This window comes from Eumetopias jubatus, unplaced genomic scaffold (assembly GCF_037043125.1).
Source record: "Eumetopias jubatus isolate StellerSeaLion01/CBP00866 unplaced genomic scaffold, mEumJub1_p1.0 scaffold_3, whole genome shotgun sequence".
NCBI classification, from domain to species: Eukaryota; Metazoa; Chordata; class Mammalia; order Carnivora; family Otariidae; genus Eumetopias; species Eumetopias jubatus.
The window spans coordinates 46,846,114-46,866,294 of NW_028274809.1; the positions used below are offsets into that span (position 1 = coordinate 46,846,114).

At 34.4% G+C, this 20,181-nt stretch overlaps 1 protein-coding gene across 1 annotated transcript in view; it reads left to right on the forward strand.

The window, feature by feature from the left end:
* TFPI (tissue factor pathway inhibitor) overlaps positions 1 to 20,181 on the forward strand; it is a 62,254-nt gene that overhangs the window by 17,463 nt on the left and 24,610 nt on the right. The window contains exons 2-3 of the mRNA XM_028124905.2: positions 7,953 to 8,072; positions 14,928 to 15,125. Of these exons, the coding sequence (XP_027980706.1) occupies positions 7,955 to 8,072; positions 14,928 to 15,125 (316 nt within the window). The 5' untranslated portion in view covers positions 7,953 to 7,954. The remainder of the gene's footprint in view (positions 1 to 7,952; positions 8,073 to 14,927; positions 15,126 to 20,181) is intronic.

Below are 20,181 nucleotides of genomic sequence, written 5' to 3' on the forward strand. Positions count from 1 at the left end.
TACACCACAAAAAAGCAGCCAAAATTAAATTTCTTTCTTTTAGACATGGCAAAGTATGCATTGATCTCAGGAATTAATAGTAAAACTTCAAAAAAGAAGTTCAACAATATGTGAAAAAGAAAATTTGAACTAGGAAGTTTAATTTCCTAAGCATTATGCCGATGATATATAAGTAAACATGATATGTAATTTTTCCAGATTAATTTAAAGATGATAAAATAAGGGGCATCTGGGTGGCTCAGTTGGTTAAGCGTCTGCCTTTGGCTCAGGTCATGATCCTGGGGTCCTGGGATCGAGCCCCGCATTGGGCTGCCCACTCTGGGGGCAGTCTGCTTTTCCCTCTGCCTCTCCCTTTGTGTGCTCTCTCTCTCTCTCAAATAAATAAATCTTTAAAAAAATGACAAAATAACAGGAGTTTTTAATGATAGATCAGTGACTGTCCACATGTTGTTTTATGCCTTTCCCAAAATGAGGTACTAGAAATCTAATGCTGTAATTCCAGCCTACTATTCATCTCTTCCATTCTTTGTGAGCTTTTTGCTCTTTGAATCTTGCTATAAGTTCCCATCCTCGTCAATATCCATTGCCATTGCCTTTGAGTTCTCTTTCAGTCACCAAAGCCAAATTGCCAACATATTTCTAGCTCCAATTGACTGTGATCCTTAGAAGAATATTCGCTTTACCTTAAGATCTATACTGCTCACCTTATAACTTGTAGCTCAGCAATTCTTGGCTTCCATACCTAACCAAATTAGAACAAAAATGTCTCTCAGTTTGTCCCTAAACTCTTCCCAAATCAGTGCTATATTTTCAGTTATTTTTTAGACCTTCAAAGAGTCTGAGATAATATTCTCAAGAAAGGATAAACTCCATGCATACTGAGCTGCCATTTTTACAGTGTACCCAACACGTTGTCAAGAATTACAGATATAAATTGTAATAGCTACAATTTACTGAACTAGTCACCATTCTAATTCCTTATAATCTAATCTAATCTAATCTAATTCCTTTTAATCCTCATACCCAATGAGATAGGTTCTGGTAAAATACAAGGAAGGGGGTGGCAGCGGAGGGCAGAAGGAACAAGGAAGGAAGGAAGGAAAAACAGAAGAGAAAGAGAAAAGAAGGAGGAAGGGAAGAAGGAAAGATATTACTTGGGAATACAGCATGGGACATTACTTAGATTGGGGGCGCCTGGGTGGCTCAGTGGTTAAGCATCTGCCTTCGGCTCAGGTCATGATCCCAGGGTTCTGGGATCGAGCCCCACATCGGGGTCCCTGCTTGGTGGGAAGCCTGCTTCTCCCTCTCCCACTCCCCCTGCTTGTGTTCCTGCTCTCACTATTTCTCTCTCTCTGTCAATAGATAAATTAAAAAAAAAAAGAAATATGGATGGATGAGCACTCCATCACATTTCCTTCTAATCTCTTTATTTTTTGGTGGGACTGGCAGAAATAAATAAAACTACATGGATATATCCAAAGATCCATACCGTAACCTAATTTTAGCTCACAAAATATATCTTATTTAATTCATTTATTCACCAAGTATTACTTAGTCATTATTTCGGGTACTAAACATAGAACTATGAATGTAATATAAAGTGTCTACGCTAAGAATGGAAAATGCTTTAGTGATGGAGAGAGTGAACATGTACAAAAATAAATATGTAAATGGTGCTAAGTGCTATTCAGAAAACAAAGCAAAACATTACTAGTAGGAATGTGAAATGGTACAGCTGCTTTGAAAAACAATCTGGCAGTTTCTTAAAAGATTAAGCAGAATTATTATATGATACAATAATTTCGCTCTTAGTTATATACCCAAGAGAAATGAAAACATATGTCTGCACAAAAACTTGTATACAAATGTTCATAACATTATTCATAATACCCAAAAAGTGGGAAAAACACAAATGCTCATTAACTAATAAATGGATAAATTATGGCATCTCTATACAATAGGATATTTTCAGCAATAAAAAGAAATGACGTACTGATATATGCTGTAGCATGGATGAACCTTGAAAACACTATGGTAATGAAAGAAACTAGACACAAAAGGCCATTTAGTGGATTATTTCATTTATATAAACTGTCGAGAATTAGGTGATATATAGAGACAGAAATTAGATTAATGGTTACCTAGGGATGTGGAATGGGGAGATTGGGAAGCAAGGAGGTGATGGCTAAAGGGTGGGGAGTTTCCTTATAGGATAATGAAAATATTCTAAAAGTGACTGGGGCAATGTTTGTACAACTTGTAGATATACTAATAGCTACTGAACTATTGAATTACTTTTAAGAATCAAATTTACTAGAAATAAAAACTTGTGCTCATCAAGACACTTATATGAAAAAGAAGAGATAAACCATAAACCAAGATAAAGTATTTATTATGTATATATTTGGCAAGGAATTTATACCCATAATAGATAAAGAACTTCTACAATTCAGTAATGAAAAGGCAAAGAACCTTAAAAAAGAAAAGCCAGGTTATTGGTATAGAACATGATGAGGAACAGGTGGTGGTTACTTTTTAAATATGGTGCTCCAAGAAAATCTTTTGGAGGAGAGGCTTTCTGGACAGGGTCCTAACTAAAAGAAGGAGTCTGCTATTCCATTATCTTGTAGAAGAGTATTCCCATGACAAGAAATAGTAGTTTCAAAGTACCACACCTAGAATGAGTATGGTTTGTTCAAGAATTAGCAGTTTCATTGAAGCCAAGGGATTAGTAGGCAGTGTCCATAAAGCCAAATGATTACAGGAAAGACGATAGGAAATAAAGTTGAAGGGGGAGCTGGAAATAATTTATTGGCATCCTTTCCCTTGGTGAAATGACCCTGCCTCACAATGATGATAATGATATAGCAAAACATTTCCCAGCTCTTGTCTTACATCTTTAACTCTTTATACAGGTCCACTTAGAAAACATAACCTCAAATACAATCTGTCCAGACTGAATTCCTCCCTAATATGCACACCAATCAATACTTATATTAATTTACCTATTTGTATGACTAACACAATAATTCACTCAGGATATACTTGAATTCTCTGTTCTTTATATCCTGTATTTACTCAGTTACTCAATTTTATCAATACTTAACTCAAAAAGTCTATCAAACCTGCCCTTTTCTCTGTAGTTCCACTGATAGTTCCCTGCTCATAATTTCAATCTGATCCTCTGCCACACTGTAGCTGCCAATTCCACTTAAATTTTGCCCTCTCTACATCTTGCCATACATGCTGGATTTTATTAAAGCACAGATCACATCGTGCTTTTTAATATTTCTCTAGTTCAGAATATCTACTGACTTTTCCTTAAATGTAACATTATTTGTCAAGGTATTTTCCAAAAATATTTTATGGGAAAATAGCCCCTTGTCATATAAGTTTGGAAATGCATTTACTCTCTTCTCCCATAGAAGATACAATTGCACATTACCATAATAAGGCTCCTATAAACATCCTACAGTTGAGAAACTCATATAAGGTTTTTAATTCAGACATAAATATATATTAGCCTATGGACACTTTTTTTTTTTAATGTAGCAGCTAATAACATCTTGCTGAACTTATATTCTGAGAACACATCTTGACCTAAGGATAAAATTAACACTGCAGCTTAGCATTAGAGTGAATGGAAAATGTAAGTTAAACAACATAACTGTAAATTATTCTGTGGAGTACATAAAATGTGTTAATTAAAATTCATAAATTTTTAGAACTGGAATGGAACTTAACAACAATGTAGTCAAAGTCATGTGTTTTATAAATTGGTCTAAAAATATAGGGGCGCCTGGGTGGCTCAGTTGGTTAAGTGTGTTTGGCTCAGGTCATGATCTCAGGGTCCTGGGATCAAGCCCCGCATCGCATCAGGCTCCGTGGGAGCCTGCTTCTCCTTCCCCTCTGCTGCCCCCCTGCTTGTGCTCTCTCACTCTCTGTCAAATAAATAAATAAAATCTTTAAAAAAATAAAAATATAAATTTCCAAAAGTTACTTAACAGGTTGCTGGCAGAGCTAAGTTTAGGATTTTTAGTTTGTTGTCCCAAAATATAAATTCTATTTTTATCCAAGTTAAATAACTTAACATATGTTTATTTTCCACTACTATGTGCCTGGCATATGCAAATATACCCTGACAATTTATCTAGGTATTTAACATTGCATTTTTATTTAACTCAGTTGGTTACATATAAATTCTTAAGGGTCAAGGCTTCCTCTAGATTTCTTAATCTCTCTTACTGTCTAACATATTATTACACACAACTAGTCACTGGCACATTTATATAATATATTCTTGCTTAAATAAATTATGATATTGAATTGGAAATTAAAAGGGATTAGCAAGAGTGAGGGCCCTCTTCCTTGTTCATAGCTCGCACTTTCTCGCTGAGTCCTCACACGGTGGAACGGATGAGGGATCTTTGTGGGGTCTCTTTTATAAGAACATGAATCTTATACTCTAAGACCTAATCATCTCTGAAAGACCCTACCTCCTAATACCATCACTTTTGGGAGTTAGGATTCTATATAAGAATTTGGGGAACACAAATAATTCAGATAGCATAATCCCAACAATGGTGAAGGTTCAAGTCATCAACATTTTATATTGTCAGTTTTTATTAAATTTTGTTATACTATCTCACAATGGTGTTAATTTTAATTTTTATGATGACTAATTATGTTGACTATCTCTTAAATATGCTTATTTGCCATTTGCCTATAATCTTCCGAGAAGTGCCCGGTCAATCTTTAACCCATTTTAGTTGGATATTTATTTGTAATTCCTCATACATTTTCAATGTGTAATCTTCAGATACATGAGTTTCAAACACTTTCTCACAACTTGCCTTTTCAGTGTCTTAATGGTGCTTATCTTGATGAGCAGGAGTTGATTTTAATGAAATCAAATTAACAGTATTTTACTTTATAATTGGTGCTGTCTGTATCCTGATTCAGAAACTTTGCCAACCTCATCATGAACATATTCTCCTAATGTTTCTTTTACAAGATTTAATGTTTTATCTTTCACATTCAGATCTTTGAATTTCTTTGAATCAATTTTTCTATATGATACCAGGTAGGGTAGTAGATATTTTTAATGCAGTCAGCTATTCAAGAAATAGAGTGCAGAAAAGCAGAGTGAGTTAACCAATGCGTAGCTTCAGTTTGGGTTTGTTGTCTTGTTTGCCATTTTGCAGTGTAACTCAGTGATGCATTTGGAAATTTTAAAAAGGAAACTAATTACAATGATCTGTAATTAAGTCAGTTCACTCTAATTGATCTTTGCAGATTACAGTTTTATCAGTATCATAAGAAGTTGTACTGTTTTCTCAGTGATGTGCCAAAATCAATCTTTCACTCTGGGAGGTTATTCTAACTTAAATTCAAGCTCTGGATCAGCCATTAATTAGCTCTGGCTTGCTACAGTGCATACTCTTCATTTTATCTGCCCGACACCCTTCCTTTTTCCGGAAGCAATAATCCACTCCTCCGGGGAGCCACACTTGTCCACTCCATCCTAAGACCATATACTTACGTAGAAATTTGCAATGTTACCACATTATCCCATTCCCCAACCTTAAGAAAGTCCATTTCAGCTCCTCCAGATCTATGCTAGTCTCCTAACAGATTTTCACCTCAAATGTATTGGTCCAAAAGTGAAGGGGGCATTTCCTACAAATTGAAACCATCAGTGCTATTCTCAAGCTATTTGACACTAGTCCATAAAGAGAAGCAGTCATACTGTTTTGATGGAAGGATCTTTTAAGATTTAAAACCCTGGAAATATCAGTGCTACGCATCCTCCTACATAGGGAAAGCTGGGCTGCACTGAAGGAGATTAACGCTTGTTGAGGAGTGCAATAGCTACGAGAGACTTCTAACGGCATTCAGCTCCCCGACGCTCAGATCCAACCACAAACCTCCCTTTCTAATCCTAGCTTGTTCCACCTTCTCTAGAATGAATAAGCAAACTGTCTGAGCTGGCTTCTGATCCTTGCAACCAAGGAAAGTCTAAACTACTAAAATTAGGCAACACTATAGGCCAATTGTTTTAAAGAAAGTAACTTGGTGGGTTTACAGCCCAAATTCTTATCAAGGTCTTTAGGCACCCAACTTCAGTCTGTTTCCTAAATGATGGGATAGAAAAATAAGCTATATTTTGCCCTCAAAATATAACAGGGCCATATATCTCAAAGAAACTAATGGAAATAGAAGAGTCCTTGAAAAATACATTTTCTTTTTTTTTAAGATTTTATTTATTTATTTGACAGACAGAGACACAGTGAGAGAGGGAACACAAGCAGGGGGAATGGGAGAGGAAGCAGGCTTCCCGTGGAGCAGGGTACCTGATGCGGGGCTCTATCCCAGGACCCTGGGATCATGACCTGAGCCGAAGGCAGACACTTAATGACTGAGCCACCCAGGCGCCCCGAAAAATACATTTTCTTTTTTTAAAGATTTCATTTATTTATTTGAAAGAGAGAGAGAGCAGGAGCAGAGAGAGGGACAGAGGGAGAGGAAGAAGCAGACTCCCCGCTGAGCAGGGAGCCCGACGCTCAGCTCGATCCCAGGACATCAGGGCCCAAGCCAAAGGCAGACACTTAACCGACTGAGCCACCCAGGCACCCCAAAAACTACATTTTCAAAAATAAGATAAAGACTAGAAGTTTAGCTGATCGACTCTTCAAAACTATATACATATATATATACATATATATGCATTCATATATATACATATATACTTGTAGATTCAAATAGTTTATGATATGACACAGAGGCATATAACATGGCTACTGACAGAAAAATCAAATACATGTTAACATTTACAAAGTGTTGTGAAAAAATAGGTTGTACATTTCACTAGTGATTTTAATGAAGCTTAAAGCAAAATGGCATTACTTTATTATTTATTATAAAACTACATATACCTTAATGGTGTATATGGCAGCTATGATTCATTATAGGAGTAAACAGAGAATTCTCTAAATTATTTTAGATGGAATATCTCTTCTTGCATTTGTGAATCCTTATTGATAAGATTTCTCTTTCCTTCCTGACTTATAACATCAGTGGCTGAACATGTGCATATGTTCCTTCTTTTTCTCTTCCTATGCTATATGAACACCCACCCTTGAATCCAAAGTAGAAAGAGCCTTAAAAAAATTTCAATGTGGTTTTTCCATTATTTTTTACTGTGGATCTCTAAATCATTTTGAAAGAGGAAGTCTCACTCTCCTGCTGAAATCTGTTTCCTTTAGAGTGTAAATATGTCGGTTTATCACTTAAAGTCACTTTTCTGTGAAACTCTTTTGAATCAGATACCTGCCTAAATTGAGGGTGGAAGACTGGGGTAAAGGACTTGCTAGAATGCTAAAGACTTCTTTTTTCAGCAGTTCTGTCTGCTATCTCATAGAAAATCTGGTTAAGAAATTGGTTATACAAACAAACATATTTTACAGGAAACAAAGACAAAAATTTGGAAAATGTCTTTCTTTTTGAAGAGAAGGACTCAAGCCATGGGAAAGAGAAATCAGGAACTGAAAGTTGCATTAATGAAATAATAGAAAAATGCCAGGAATATTAAAATATAATTCTGACTGAGAAAGAAGAATAGCTGTGGGAAAGATGTGGCAAATAGAATTGTATATGAAAATGGATCTTAATACATACTTAGGCATGATGATCAATTGTTGCCATTTTAATTTGTATTTTCAAGGTTGAAACATGAGCTGCATACTTGAATATTATTAGACATATGCACTGAACATATGTGTGTCTACAATATTAAATGCTACATGCACATGTTTTAAATAGGACTCGTGGAATTTGCAGACAGTACAGATTGTCATAGAAATTTACATTTGGAGGTGTGCATAAGATTCCTGCTAGTCTATAGATAATTTGACATTAACTCTTGATTAAATGTATCTGGGTTTGTATTTCAGAGATGGTTTATACAATGAAGAAAGAACAGATTTTTTGGGTGTCTGTGTATCTTCTGCTTAATTGTGCCTCTGCCCTTCTTAGTGCTGTCCTTGAAGTGGAAGAATATACAGATATTACAGGTAAAATATTAGAAGCATTCATATTTTTTGGCTAAAGATCTCAATTTTAATCCCAAAATGTAATGTATTTTTCTCCATTGCATGGGAAAATTAGCTTTTACAGAAGCGACTTACATGTCTTACATGTAATTTGTCCCCCCCCCAAAAAAATTTAGACCAAAAAAAAGTCACTTTAGAAAGGAAGACTTCTTTTTTTTCCAGGCTATAAGGTTAAACAATGAGGTATCTCTGGACAATTGCAAGGAACAAAGTGTTGTAGAAACAGCCATGAACATTGATGCCATCCTTTGGCTGGGAAAAGTATGAGAAGGGAAAGGAAACTATAGTATTCTCTCCTTTTTTGCCTTATTCTCAAGAACTTCCCGTATGAGTCCAGTGTGAGAATCTTGTAAAACAGGACATTAGGAGATCTGGCTTAATACAGGTTAGTTCTAATCTCATAAAGCTCCATATCTCAAAATAAAATATTAACAATCAGCAACAGAACAAGGAGAAGATTGTACAGTGATTGTCACTATGTATTTCTTTCTTAAAAGTAATATTTTGTGGAAAATTAGTAAATTATTGATAGAAATCTCAAGTCATTGGTAATAGTGAGACAGTATGAACAAAGTGATAGCTTCTATTGGCATGTATGTTGATAGTGTACCAAAGACTTCCATAAATACATTCTTATTTCATATATCTAAGCACCCTTGAAAGGGATTTTGTTCAATGTACTTCCCTTCGATAAAGATTGAATAAATATATCTTACGTGCTTGAAATTGGTAGGTACTAGGGAAGTAGTGATGACTCAGACCAAGTTCTGAAGAATCTCACAGTTTCACAGGTGAGACTATTAAATTGTCGCTGGAAAAACTATTGTTATAAAAACTTCCTAAAGATGAAACACTAATAAAGTAAATACTATAACGTGCGAATGAGAATTTGGGCATTATGAAATAAGCTCTAATTCTTCATTTGTCTCATTTATCAAAAGAGATGGTTTCTAATATTCTGGAAGCTGAGAAGAGAAGAAATGTAGAGAGTAAAGTCCCCACAGAGAAAAAACAGGCAACCCATCTTGGAAAGTGGGAGGAGAAAGGATCCCCAATATTCACCTAATCTGATGTCCCTCATTTAGGCTGAGAAAATGCATGTCAGGTAATTAGAAGTTTCCTGACATTGTTGCTGCTGATACAGTCAGCCAAGAAACCAGAGTTAACCCATTAATAATTAAGCTGGAGTTTAAAATCTCTCGATAAATTCAGAACAAACAAAGCCAGCTAAGAAAACATTTTTATCTGAAAGCTAGACTTGAAGATCACCTAACTGACTGGCTGCACAGTCTTAGCCAGTTTTGGGGTTTTTTGGTTTTGTTTTGTTTTCAATCTTAAAATAGCATGATCCCACATCAGAATCAATTCAGTTTTGAAGATACCATTTATCACACTGTGCCAAGGTCATGCCATCTTTTTATAGAAGTATACCATTTCATCGAATGGTGTACTATCATCTTAGAGAAAAACATACACGATTTTATCATTTTTCTCACAAGGCAATAGTAGGCTTTTTCTTAATCAGTCTAACCAGCAGGGAGAATGAAATATAATAAAATTTTTGATAATAAAAAACAGTAGTGATAAGCTCTTTTTAAAAATCCCTTTAGAATGATAGAGAAGATTAGCAGGGAGCATTTAGAGAAAGGCATGTGTCTTTCGTAAGATTTAGAATCAGGCAGATCTAAGTTTGCGTGTGGGGTTTGCCACACAGTAGCTTTGCAAAATTAGATGAGTTATGTAAACCCTCTGATTCCCAGTTTCTTAATCGATATGTAAGTGATGCAAATAACTACGTTCATATGGTTGTTATATAAACTGCATAAAAGCACCTGGCACATTTTCCAGCACGGAGAAGGCAAAGAGTGTATGGCTATGTTCTTCCCTGCCAGAGAAATCAAATCTTTTCATGAGAGAATCAAACAGCATGTAGCTCTTAAATAGTAAGTTTAAAGTTCTTGGTTCCCAAACAAGTTCCAGGAGAATGAGGACTCTAACAGTCGGGGACATGACATGTCCCCATATATTATCATGAGCCTACTATCCAGTGTCCCAGGACAGGGGGACGGGAGAGTGAGATTGTAATGCTCAGATTGTGAGACATAAAATGCAAGAAAGCAATTACAAAAATGATACAATAAAAACCATAATTCTGTTCATCTGGATGCATCAGATTAAATTCCCTATTACATTGTCCTGTATATGTTTTCTAGTTACATGGGGTTAGGTAGATCCTTCAGTCTCCGTTTCAAGTCTCAGGAAAGCTATCCCTGACTCTCCAGACTAGCTTAGCTATCTTATTATGCACAAACACAGCACCTTGAACTTGAATGTTTATAAGTCTTCAGTGTCTGCATGCTACATGAAAGGGAAAGGACAGGGCTACTGCCACCTAATTTACTATCATATCTGCCGTGACCCCACAGTGCCTGACCCGTGATCAACACACAATTGTTAACATTCAAAAAGATTTATCCAAGGTAAAAAATGAAAACCAAGACAGACTCCCATCCCTTTTGGGTGGAGTGGTACGGTACTACATCTGAGAGACCACATCTCATCACTCCTCCACTTCAGGGACGCTCTGCCAAGGGTGGGTCATAAGCTGACTGCATGAAAGAATATTCTAATATGTGATTCAGCTAAGAAAGACACTAAAATGTGAACGGTAAAGATGAATAATTTGATAATAAATTAATAAAATATAGTTTAAAATTAGTTCTTAGTGTTTCACTTGGGAAGCTGCTATAAAATCACCTACTTTCATAGCTGAAACATTTTTAGTTTTTATAAGGTGAATTTGAGAAAAAAATGTATTGAGTGTAAATTTTAGAATTAAATCTATGTGCTTTACCTAAATGCCAATCTAGGAATCTCAGTCATACAGACTGTGACAATATCACTCAATTATTAAGATTGTGTGAGATATCTGGTATAAAACTATGTGGCGTACAAAACTTCAGGTTTGAACAGAGCAATTAATTTCTACAGTGCTGTTTTATAATTTGTAAATGGAGAAAATACCTCATTCAGAAGATTGTTGTGATTACTAAATAATATAATTACAAAAAGTCTGGAGCACAGTAATTAGTAAACAATATTAGCTAGTATTAACTACTACAAGGACAAATATGGGGAACCAGGTTTCATTTCTGTGGCTGATGGCCACCACCTTGTGGCACAATTCTTAAATAGCAAGTTGAACTCGGTGTGGTATATGCTTAATGGAGAAAATGTAAAAGTTTGGCATGATGAAAAGGACTATCAAATATATCAAAAGTCGAAATCAGAGGCATCATCAATGAAAAAGAACTTTATGTAAATTACCATTTATAAGAACTAGTTCTCCTAAATATCTATAGCAACTCAGGTATTAGGTAAAGCCCCCTGGGCTCTACAGGTAGAGAATTAGACTACAGGCTCCTCTCTGAGGTACTGTGTCTATAAAGATCTGAAGTCACATTAATATGGGAATCAGGGACCATCATATTATCTGAGTGCTATAGGAATTTCTGAAGTAATGGTATATAGCCATAAGATTCAGAATATCAGAATATTATTATTCCTAGCTCATATCTCAAAATTATGTATGTGACTTCTGAGATTCTGAGATCTGATTCTAAGATCAGATACTTATAGAACTGACAGGTCAAATTTTTTTCGGTCGCATAAAAATGTGTCTAGAGTGTACAAACATATCGTGCTAATGCAATGATGCTTGTCGTGGGTCTGTTCTCAGTAAAATGCACTGCTTAGGGTCTTAAGTGCAAAGTCTTCTAGCTTCTCACAACTCTTAACAAGTCAGAGTGTCAGTGAGAGTATTCTAAATCTTTAAAAAAGAGAATATAAGCAGCATTTATCATTATTCACAAGTGTACTACTACTCAGAAAAGGTTTTTAGTTATTTTTTATTTCAAACTGACAATTGTAATTTCAGTGATGAATGGAAAACACATGTTTTTTCATAAATCACTTTTTTGTTTATATGCACCTATTTATCTATGGAAGATATTTTTACCAACTCTCTAAAATGCTATTTTATATGTAATGTATATGTAAGTGCTATAATATATATAATATATATAATGAATTTACATAGAGAAAAGTACTTGTGTATATAATTTAAGAAAATTAAGAATTTCAGGGAAGTCCAAGAACATTTAAGGAAAATTATAATTCTGAAGTATCCATATTATTAGGTGCCAGAAACTTTTGATATGCCTTGAGAGACATTTTAAAGCCAATCATATTCAAATAAGTTCATCAGCATAAAATATTAGGTACATAATTAAAAAGCAAAGAAATGAGAAAATTTTATATATGTCAATGAATAATTATTTACTCATTTTGGTAAATTATTTACATATATATTATAGAGATTGATTGGCTTTAGGGACACTATATAATTGGTGTAAAAATTATTTTAAAAAATCACATAGATAAACATCCAAATTATATTTTTTTGATTGTACATAACCCCACAGGAAGCTGAAAACAGCAAGTGCACAGGTGCATAAAATTCAACATTAAAGGTTTGACCAGTAATAATTAGCTAACTTGCTAATTAGCCAATTCATGAAAATTGTGTTTGGTGCTAAAAATATCCATGTCTTTTGTAGATGAAGGCATGTTTGTCATAATAAACAAATCTCTGTTTTATGTTATTCTATCTTATCAAATTTGGGTCTGAAATTTTACTGTTATATCATTTCTGTAAGCTCAACTTATTTCAATTGAAAAAAATTGTCAATTCAGTTATCAAAGAAATCAAAATGGTGATATGGCATTTTATAAATTAAACTTTGATTTTAAGTTTAAAAGTGGAAGAGTGGTTGAGATAAAATTCATACGTTCATAAATAATTACTGTCAAATGAATGAAACAGCATAATAATAATTTATGTATAGAAAGCTATATTTTTACCCTTCTAAGATTTCAGGACTTACTTATCTTTTTAGACCCATAGAGAAAATAAAAAATAACATTCCAATTATTTTATCATAAAGAGTTTTAACACTACTGAAATGTGGCTACTACTTGACATTAATTCGATATAGATCATTAAGGTAACAAAAGCTGGAGGGTAGAAGAGATTTGATAAAATTATCTAATCCAACTTTTATGATATGTATATCTTTTCTTTCAAAAAATTCACAGAAGTTTTGAAACCATGGGACATTCAAAATTGATTTCCTTCTCGGGGTGCCTGGGTGGCTCAGTTGGTTAAGCGACTGCCTTCGGCTCAGGTCATGATCCTGGAGTCCCGGGATCGAGTCCCGCATCGGGCTCCCTGCTCAGCGGGGAGCCTGCTTCTCCCTCTGACCCTCTTCCCTCTTGTGCTATCCTTCATTCTCTCTCTCAAATAAATAAATAAAATCTTTAAAAAAAAAAAACCAAAAACAAAATTGATTTCCTTCTTGATGGTTATATATTCACGCTTGTTCTTTTACTTAATGCTTTTAAAAGGTTTTATATATTTTTAAATGATGACATCCATCCATCTTTTTTCAAAGTAAATTATTTTATAGTGCATTAAAACCCTTTCTTGGAAGATACCTAGACTTAATCATTTTTAATTTAGCAGCATATTGCTGCCCTCTAAAGGGCAAATTGGCTTAGGTCCCTCAGAAGTGATCATAGTGAATACTGAAAGTCTTGGAAAAGATATTATAGACAATACTCAAGGAGTATTAATGACATTATTTGTTCTTTGTTATTTTGATAGTACCAACCACAATTTTCAGTGTCTATCTTACTGATAGATTCTATAAACAAATGCAACTTACTTAAAATTAAGCCTCTATTAATATTAGACTTCATAAAATTTAAAATTTTTGAGTTTTCTGTATATACAAGTCCCTTCCCAAGATATGAAATTCCTCTGTGACTAAAATAAGTGATTGGATATTGAGGGAAAAAAATTCTCACTCAAGATCAAAAGAATTGCCTCATTCTATTTTAAAATACAGACAGCATTAAGTTTTCTCAACATTGTTAAAAACAAACCATGGTAAGTAAAAGAATGGACCATGATATATATGTAATACCAAACACCAACATTTCCATAATTTGGGAATGGCTTAATATAGTGTGATGTGTGTATATATATATATATATATATATATATACATATACACACACACAAAAACATACATATGTGTGTACTGCTGCTTTTAAAAAGTTGTTTATGTGTAAAAATGACATAACTGTGTATTAGGGAGAGCAAATCAAAGAGCTGTCCATTAATGTCTGCCCTTAAAAACTGCTGAATTTATTTTATTAAGATTTTTATTTATTTATTTGACAGAGAGACACAGCGAGAGAGGGAACACAAGCAGGGGGATGGGAGAGGGAGAAGCAGGCTTCCCGCGGAGCAGGAAGCCCGATGCGGGGCTCGATCCCAGCACCCCGGGACCGTGACCTGAGTCAAAGGCAGACGCTCAGCGACTGAGCCACCTAGGCGCCCCAAAACCTGAATTTAAAAAGATGTCTTTACCTACTCGTAACGTCAACACATTGGTTACCTTACAACGACTATGCATTTCCATACTGGTCAACTGGTGTATGTTTAAACCAAATCCCTAACATGAGTCTAGAAAATTATTCTACTCCTAAAGTTTAATTGTCGATAAAATCTGTTTCATTTGGTGTGTTTATAAACTTTAACTTTTTGATAATTTTTAATAACTTGTCATGGTTTCTTCAGCCTGTGTTATTTCTCTTGTGCTTTTTAAGAAAAATTAGGACATACTGAAAAGGAAATAAACTATTACTGTGTGGATGAAAGGTTCTATATCTTTTATTTTTACCTTGTAGATGTTGAGTTGCCACCACTGAAACTTTTACATTCATTTTGTGCTTTGAAAGCGGATAATGGCCCATGCAGAGCAATGATTACACAATTTTTTTTCAACATTCACACTCAACAGTGTGAAGAATTTATGTATGGGGGATGTGAAGGAAATCAGAATCGATTTGGAAGTCTGGAAGAGTGCGAAGAAAAATGTATGAGAGGTAGGTTTCTGGAGACACTAATCACCCAGGAGCCTTAAGCTCCTTTAACTTTTAAAAAAAGTTTAGGGTTATTAGATCTAATTATAGATTTGATAATTTTAGGAAAAGAAGTTAGAACTATTTGAACATTCCAAGGAATATTTTTTTCACATTTTGGCATTCATGTTCAACTACTATTTTTCATTTTTCATCAGTTATTATAAATTATATTAAGCCCCATTTGTTATCCTATATTTTTCTCCATAATAAAGAAAGAAGAAAAACCTTTAAGTTCACTGACTTTATATCTGCGGTGAATTGGGTATAATTCAGCCTCCTGGGCAGGTATGAGTTGGCAGGAAAGAAACGGTTAGTCATATTGACTTAGTCTTCCCTTTATCAGTGTGGTGATCTTATCTCCTGTCAAAGTAATGAATCTGAGAATCCACTTTGAGGCTCTCGTAGCTACTAATTAGAAAATTCTAAACTGCATCAGAGAGCAGAAACATATATATGAAAATTAAGTCATTCTCTTTAGGGCTTTGGAATATTGAAGAAAAGAAAATATGAACCTTACTGAGCCATGTAGACTTTGCCGAGCCCAACTTTTCATTTTTTTACTAATTTTTACTAATTTATAATGGTTAAAAGTATATCATATTATATTGTTGGTAAGCTTTATGGGACACTTTTATTTTGCTTTAATCCTCCTAATACAACATTTTCCCCTGAATTTTACAAACTATAATGTGGTTTTATCTCGTCTCACTGAGATAAATTCCAGATAATTGCTGGTAAAAATTTTGAATGCTTTTGTCTGTTTAATTCTTCTGAATTGTGAGCTACTTAAGGGATAGAAGAATCTGAATTGTCTTTATCTTCCCAGTGTCTAGTCCCACATTTCCCCATGGCATGTTATTAGAGCTAGTTGAATTAAATGGTAGCCTATAGAGATGGTATTTTTAGTTAGTAACACTAGGTGTCTTGCTTTTTGCAAAACAGACAGCTCTGCATTCTCACTTTGATAATGCTTTCCCAAACAACTTTTGCAAAATAGCCTTGGCATCATGATGCTCTTGGCCTGTCGGAAAATCTCACTGTGGTGAAAAGAGAGAACTTCTCCCCTGTGTGACTCTGTGAGGTGCTTTTTTTGTATATTCCAGAGCTGACAGAAAAGGATTGATGTGAATATATTTCTTTGACCTTGAGCACTTATTTCCTTCTTTCTTCTCCATACAAGTGCTGGAAATGTTACTAACACAGATTAAGCAGTTCAGTGGTCCTCTGGTGGGAGGTTTTGGTTTTGGTAATTGCCTGGTCATTTTCCATTCATTATACCTCCTTCTCATCCATACTGGGCCAAGTATCCTTTTGTGTTGAGTTGAATAGCACTCACGTTCAGCACCTTGGCTAGAGGCCTGGTTGCCTCATTCTTCGTAATTCTCACTTTCTTCTTTAGCAGCCTCACATTTTCATTAGTGGGCCTCTTTCCCACAATACATACCTGTTTCTTTTATTTCACCATCATATAAAAGTTACCCTTTTCTTTAGAAATTAATCAAATATAATTATTTGGTTCTTCAGTGACCTCCTTGCTTATAAGCTTCTAAACTTCATTACTACCTAGCATATAAATATGAGTCTTTGGCTTCCATTTCCTTATTACATCTTCAAGAGCCACTTATTGTTTGAATATATGAGTGTTATGTATAGTAAATTACTGTTAAGGATATAACTAGCATATAGAAAAAGGATTGCTAGGCTTTTAAAAAATCACCTAAAGAGAAAATTCCATCTTCAGCTATGATGGAAGCGCTGAAACAGAACTTTCTCTCATAATATAAATGATTAGAAAATTAGACAAAATATATGAAGCAACTGTTGGCAGACATGGATCAAAAGGCAGTGCAGGATTGTGATCCCTTAGAGAAGGGAAACATGTGAGGTGAGTCCAGTCTCCCCAGCTTTCTGCCTGAAGGCACTTCTGAACCATAGCCAAAGGAGGGGAACCCAAGCACAAGATGGTGGTCTCCCTGGTAGAGAATATGGAAACTGGAGATTAGGAGACTGAGATCAATGGGTTTTGGGGCATAATATGTGGGAGAGAATGGACATATGTAGAGAAAAAGCTAAAAAGTCAGAACAAGAGTCCCTTTGAGTTTGTCACTGAACAACAAAACTGCATGCATTTGGTGAAATTCCATAAGTTAGCGAAAATAATTATAGGGATTTGTAAATGGAACATCTCCCAGAGCATCCACATGACTGAGAGAAAACCCAATTATATATATGAAAAATTTTAGGAACTTGCAGATGACTAGAAATCTCACTGGATAAAAGGACAATGTAAATATTTACATACATGCTGGCAATGAACAAATAGAAAATTAGACAAAATTCTTAAAAAGACAATTTCATTTAAAATAATGGAACATGAAATTCTTAGTGATGGATTTAAATAAAAAAGTGCATAACATTTACAATGGAATCCATAAAACATTGTTAAAAATTCATTGGCAAATAAAGAAGACTTTAATGAACAGAGATATAAAACAATAGATTGAAAGATTCACTTTAGTTGAGATGTAAATTCTCCCCAAATGGATCTGGAAATTTTATTCTATACCAATCAAATTCCAGCACATTTTTGTTTATATATTAATTAGTCAACTCTAAAAATGATATGCAGTACAAAGGACCTAGGATGACTAAAACAATTCTGAATAAAAGAGCAAATTTGGAGGACTTTATCTGATTTCCTTTTTTAAAAAAAAGATTTTTTTTATTTTAGAAAAAGAGAGAGAGAGAGCACATGCACACATGTGAGTGAGCAGGGAGAGGGAGGGGTTGGGGGGGAGGTGGGGTAGAGAGAAAGAACCTCAAGCAGACTCTGAGCTGAGCTCAGAGCCAATGTGGGCCTCAGTCGCACACCCCTGAGATCATAACCTGAACAGAAACCAAGAGTCAGATGCTAATAGCCTGAGCCACACAGGTGCCCCAGACTTTACCCGATTTCAAGATTTATAGCACAGCTGCCGAAATTGAGCAGAATAATGTGAGAATAAGGACAGACAGAAATTAGTGGAATAGAATAGTCAAAAATAGACTACACCATCAGAGTTAACTGATGTTCTATGAAGATGGACACATTATGTTATGAATAGAACAACAGTTTAATAAAAATAAATGGGATAAAAGCTTGTTTTGTTTCAATCCTGAATGTTGTTACTTTCTGAAGCTCAATTTCTTACTGTGCACATTGAGGATGTGATAATCACATAGACCAAAATCATTAATGTTATGTATACTAATATTTATATTTCTTGTTCAAGGGAAAGATCCTTTCAAGTAAATAATGTGACTGTAGGCTTGAAAGCACTTAGAAACTTTAGAAAATGATGACATCAAATGTCATTTTATCCTGCCATGCCTGTTAATATCTCTATCTGCTAAATTACATATTTTTTCATTATGTTCATAGCAGTTTAAATTTTTACACATGTCTAAAACATGCTGCTTAGTTACCATGATAAGGTATGAATATTATGGAAGCAGCCAGTGAAATCAGTGGCCCTATTTATGCTGAGAACCTAATTATTTTACAGTCAGCCAAGATCAACGTAATTATTTTGAAAAATTTTTGGTTGTTTTTTTGTTTAATATGTGTTAATTACTTAATATTCTGTTGACAGAATTTTACTAAATGTTTCATTATAGAAATTCGTATCAGCTTTTTTTTTTTTTTTTTTTTTAGGGAGAGAGTGTGTGTGACCGAGGGGGAGAGGAGGGGCAGAGGGAGAGGGAGAGAGAATCTCAAGCAGGCTCCATGCCCAGCAGGACAAGGGGCTCCATCTCCGGACCCTGAGATCATGACCCTAGCTGAAATCAAGAGTTGGATATTTAACAGACTGAGTCACCCAGGCACCCCCAAAATTCATATCACTTCTTAAGTGCTTTTCCTAGGTAAAGGGGAGATGGTATAAGCATAGGAGACATAAAATCAAAATATGATTGATATCTTATATATTAAGGCTTGAAAGATGAAGTTTTGTATTATTTGGGAAGACCAGTGAGAACTCAATCTTGCAAACTACCATGCTTGAGAATAAAAGCAAGCCAAATATTTCAGAGAATAGGAACTATGAATGTGTTTAGTTTGCTATGTAGGCACAGCTCTCCTTTTGCACATAAAGTTGTTTTATTAATTTTTTCCAAATATGTATATTTTTTGGTGCATTTACCTATGTAATAATAGAGACATGGAAATAAGGTTAATAATTTTTTTTAAAAAATAGAAGTTAAGTTTGTAAAATGGCTTCAAATACATGTCTTTCAAAATGTTTGTCTTTTGGGTTAGTTGCTTTTTTCCTATAGCCTAAACAACATTATCTTTGATTGTTATTTTTTGAAAAATAGATGGTAATGTAGTGTGGGAAATTAAAGAATTAGACTAAAGAGATCAAATTATCAAATTCTCATTCAGCTTTCTAGCAATCAGCCTCTACAGCATGGTTAAAAGTAGTACAATTAATTTCATAGAATTTCATCAAATCCTGAAACAGGTATAAAGGTTCTAGAAAGTATGCTGTTTATATTAATTGCTATTTTATTAGTTGGGCTACTTGTGACTTGTTGGCTTTTCATGGGGATTTGAGAATTTTCCCCATAGAGAATTAAAGAGCATGTTAATACTTTTTCCATTCTCTTTATATTTTAAATTTGTCATTTCATGTTTTATTTGTTTGGAACCGTGAAGACCCATTTAGTAATGAGAATATTCTGCCCATACAGTCATTTTCCCACCTGCTTAGAATATTTTCTAGGCTGACTTCAACAAATCAGAATCATTAAAAGTTAATCTTAAACTCTTACCCTCTGCTCTCCAATATAAGAGAAAAAGATAAAGAAAGAATAAGGGTAAAATTACAATTACTAAAATGTGTCATAAAATTACAAATTAATTTGTTGTATATTAATTACATTATAATATTCATCATAAAATATTTAAAATGTGAATTCATATATGTTGGGTTTCAAGAAATTACTAAAATGGGAATTAGTGAAACATACTCTCATT